The sequence below is a fragment of the Tachysurus vachellii genome, chromosome 18 (genome assembly GCF_030014155.1).
Source record: "Tachysurus vachellii isolate PV-2020 chromosome 18, HZAU_Pvac_v1, whole genome shotgun sequence".
NCBI classification, from domain to species: Eukaryota; Metazoa; Chordata; class Actinopteri; order Siluriformes; family Bagridae; genus Tachysurus; species Tachysurus vachellii.
In genome coordinates, this window is record NC_083477.1 from 18310274 (window position 1) to 18315017 (window position 4744).

Genomic DNA, 4744 nt, shown 5'->3' on the forward strand with positions numbered 1-4744 from the left:
CACATAATAACTGCAATAAAAATCATATCACTATCAAGAACTTATGTAGTATATTTGACTAACAATAATCACCTCAACAAATTAGAATCTGTGAGAGGGTTAAAGTTTTAGTTACGCTTCCTCTCTGTACATCACATTGACTCTCACATGTTTTCTATCATGACGTCATGATGCAAATCCAGACTGCTGTGTGTCCATGCAGTATTTATGTGCAGCTGAGCTGAGTGGAGCGATCGAGTCTCATCAACACTCACCATGAAGATCCCACTCTCCTTATTCCTGCTACTAATCAGCCTCATAGGTGAGTTCTCATGCTGAATCCCAAATATATTTTATTATTTATTTTAAAATACACTAATGTTGTTCTTTTTTATGTGGCAGGTATTCAGTGTCAGAGTCTTGAGTCTATTCCCACTGGTTCAATGGTGAAAAAACCTGGAGAAACTCTGAGTCTTTCCTGTAAAGGATCTGGGTTTGACTTTGGTAACTCTGGCATGCATTGGATCAGACAACAAGCTGGAAAAGCTCTAGAATGGATTGGGGTTATCTGGTATGATTCCAGTAAAACAATATACGCCAAAGACATTGAGGGACGTTTGGAAATTACCAGAGACAACTCTAAAAACATGGTGTATCTGCAGCTGACTGGTTTGAGTGCCCAGGATTCTGCTGTTTATTACTGTGCTAGATACCACAGTGGTACAAACATGTTAATCAGCTGTACAAAATCCTCCCCCAGATGCAATAAAAGAGAAAAGTGCTTTCAATATACTGGGCATTTTCTCAAGATCTGCAGGTGGCGCTACAGCTCAACAAATATACTGTAACATTGTAGGTTTATTTAAAGTACAACATATTCTCATATCCTCAGTCAGATCTAGATACTCCACAATTTCTATGTATTTCTGTGACACAATGAACACTGAGACTGTCTCTTATAGTCATATTCTTACAGAGGAACCAAAAGGGAAATAAATAACATTTACAGAAAAAGTCTGACTTTAATTAGTGATTATTAAATACATACATTTCACAAAAGTTCCATAACATTAACTGTAACATTAAACGTAAAAAGAGTTCACCATATTCTTCTTTAATTAATAAATAAATTGTCACCGTTCACAGACTGCTGCTCTTTAAGAGGAAAAGTGATCATAGTAATCAGTGCCATTGATTATTAGAAAAAAATTATCTTCATGTTTGTAGCAGTAACTTCATGTCACAGTAGAGCCAAAGGGTGCATAATTACACAATTTCGTGGGTTTTGTTTGTACTTTACACAATAAATTATCAGCACCTGCATACACCACCTCTACAATTCCTGACATCACACCACCTGGTCCTTGATTATTGTCCTATAACAACCTCATGTGTTTTACTCCTTACTGAATATGCTGATATAAAGAGTGTGTTCACTTCACATAAATTTACATGAGAACGTCTCTTAATGTTCCAAATTTTATAGATTAATAATCACAAATTAGAGCTGTTCATGAGATGAGGAGGTTTTTACATCTTGAGGAATCCATGTTTCACCTTCTACGTTTCTCAGAAGTGTAAGAAGATGACATCAGCTAGCTTTCTGTCAGTTGATTTGATGAGATTGTAGTGCTAAATTTTAATAGATTTTTTAGATAGATAGATGTAAATAGATGTATACTTTTTTAAATCTAGTAAATAAACACTGACATCTCTACATCACGTTATAATTGAGTTATGATTTAGACTGATCATGACCAGATTACTGTCCTGCAGTCTACTGAGTTACTGTGCCTTGTCCAGTGGGATTGACGTCCACATAATTGTAGGAAATGATAAATCGCTATAAAGTATAATTAATTGTATAGAAATATAACTATTAACATTGATTTTATTTAGTTATGTTCAATGATTTGCTGTGAATCATTTTTTTTTCTGACTTTGAATGTATAAGCTCTCACTATGTTCACTATTACTTTACATGCATAAGTAACATGATGCTACTCTAACAGGTAATGCGATGAACACAGGAAATTAATGAACTTATTATTTATGGTGTATTATTTTTGTAATATTTGTTACGCAGTTAACCAGACTGCATAATTCTACATATTTTATATAAAGATTTTGAATAATGCAGTTGTGATTGTTTCATATATATATATATATATATATATATATATATATATATATATATATATATATATATATATATACAGTAATACCTCGAGTTACGAGTTTAATTCGTTCCTTGACCTTGCACGTATCTCAAATTGCTCGTATCTCAAAGCAATTTTCTCCATTTAAATTAATTGAAATCCCATTAATCCTTTCCAGCTCGCAAAATTCCACTCCAGTTGTTTTGTTTATGTGTTTTGAAAATGAAAAACATATAAAAACATACAGTAATAAAAGAGAATGTTAAAAAATAAACTGATTTTACTTTACGGAAGATGCGCACGGAGGTTGAGGGAGGAGTAAACAGGCGGAGGAGTTAGGAGGAATTACACTTTCACTTTCGTTCATTTACTCGCTACGGTACACTCTTAATGCTACTTTACACTTAAATGGAACTTAACTAAACTTCACTAAAATTAACGAACTTAAATCAAGAATTGCGTTAGTTCAGGCATGCCACGTCGTCAAGTGTGCATCAGCTGTTAATCAGCTGTCCCCAACGCACACCAATCCGGTTACCACATCCATATAACTGAAATTCTCTTAACTGAACTTAATTGCTACAATTTCTGTTTTCTTTACATTCATTTTGCTTAATTTTCTTCATCGCTTTTCCAGAGGTGGGAGTAAGTCACACATGTGCAAGTCACAAGTAAGTCTCAAGTCTTAACCTTCAAGTCTCAAGCAAGTCCGAGTCATTTTTTGTGAGAGTCAAGTCAAGTCAAGTCAAGTCAAGTCACTGCTTTATGTCAAGCAATTCAAGTCAAGTCGTAGCTTGAGTCAAGCAAGTCACTGGTAAGTCATACAGATGTTTGATGATTTAACTAAATGTATATATTAAACAAAGTTAAATCTACAGTATTTATGGACTATGAGAGTTTTATTTGCAATAAAAAATGATTATATGCATTTATATTTAAAAAGCGTCCACATATAGGTGAGTTGTAAATACACTAAAAATCTAAAAATGAATAAAAATCAAAACTACAAAGAATAAGATGTCAATGTAACTGAAATAAGGCCAACATAAAAAATGAAAAGTTTCAATATGCCTCAAACATGGCAGAAGACCTGGAAAAGTATATATAAAAAAGTACAATGGTTTCTATCCAGCCAAATGGCATTTTTTGAACAGGCATTCCCTTTTAATGGGACATGAACACATCCTTACATTAGAGCCTTCCTTTTTAACAACAGAATAACAATAACAATCAATCACGTCAATCAAAAAAAACATAAATTATTGAATCACACAAACCTTGAAGTGAATTAACTTGGATTGAGTGTAATTTATTAATATTAAAGGGATAGTTCACCTAAAAATTCAAATTCTGTTATATTTTTCTCAGCCTCATGATGTTACAAGCCTGTATAAATTTCTTTGTTTTGATGAACACACATGTATTTTGAGGAATGTTTGTAACCAAACCATTCATGAGCTCCATTCACTTCCATAGTGGGAAAAAGAATACTATGGAAGTGAATGGGGCTCATGAATGGTGCGTGTGCATGCGAGACAAGAATATGGCTGTGCTTGCAACTCTGAGTTTTTTATTTTTATATTTAGGTTTATATATATATATATATATATATATATATATATATATATATATTATTAATATATATATATATATATATATATATATATATATATATATATATATATATATATATATACACATATGTATATATATATATATATATATATATATATATATATATATATATATATACATATGTATGTGTGTGTGTGTGTGTGTGTGTGTGTGTGTGTGTGTGTGTGTGCGTGTGCATCCCCATAAACGGTCCATACGCTTTTCACTCAAAGCCTAACACTGAAGACCAATTATAAGTGCTATTGCAAAACAGCTGACATTTCCACATAAACAGTGACCAACTATTTACACGACATTGCCCTTGCAAAAAATTAAATTTGATAGAAATTTGTCACTCAATTGTGAGCGATGTGGTCGCATTATCACCCCACCATGGCTGAATACATGTTCAACAGGTGCACCTGATGCAGGGATGGCAATAACTCTTACCGCTCCCTTGAACAAAGAGGGGAGGGTGTGTCTGTACACAGCCCAAAACTGCAGGGAGTCCTGTCCTGGAGGACAGTCTCATCCTGGAGTAGTTTCTCTGAGTCCTGCCATACGAAATCAGGATATGGGTAAAGGAACGGGAGCCGAGAACTGGGCTAGCTGCTGCAAAACTCGCCCAGCAGTATCGGAACGCTCACCAAGAGGGTCGTCATTTCCAACCAACGAAAGGTGACCAGAGGAGTTCTACCAGTGGATGGAGCGCTGGAGAATTTCGTCGCGACATTCAAGACAGAAAGGGGGATAAAGACACCAGAGAGCAGAAAATCACGTGTTACTATTGTCAACAGCCAGGACACAAAGCAACCGTGTGCCCAGCGAGAAAAGCCAAATTGACGGGGTTTTGTTATGTCCCGAGGAAGGAGGACAGTACAGTGAATTGTATGGGGAACCCCCAACTTATCCCAGTGACCGTTAATGGGAAGGAGTTGACCGCTTTGTTGGACACTGGGAGTTCAATGTCGCTGGTGAAGAGATGTCACGTG

General features: G+C 34.9%; 1 gene segment (V, D, J or C); it reads left to right on the forward strand.

The window, feature by feature from the left end:
- The first annotated feature begins 255 nt into the window (after positions 1-255).
- LOC132861581 (immunoglobulin heavy variable 3-33-like) lies at positions 256-4434 on the forward strand. The segment is given in 3 exon segments: positions 256-301; positions 382-699; positions 4169-4434. Coding segments are annotated over 3 exon segments (630 nt in total).
- The last annotated feature ends 310 nt before the right edge of the window (positions 4435-4744 follow it).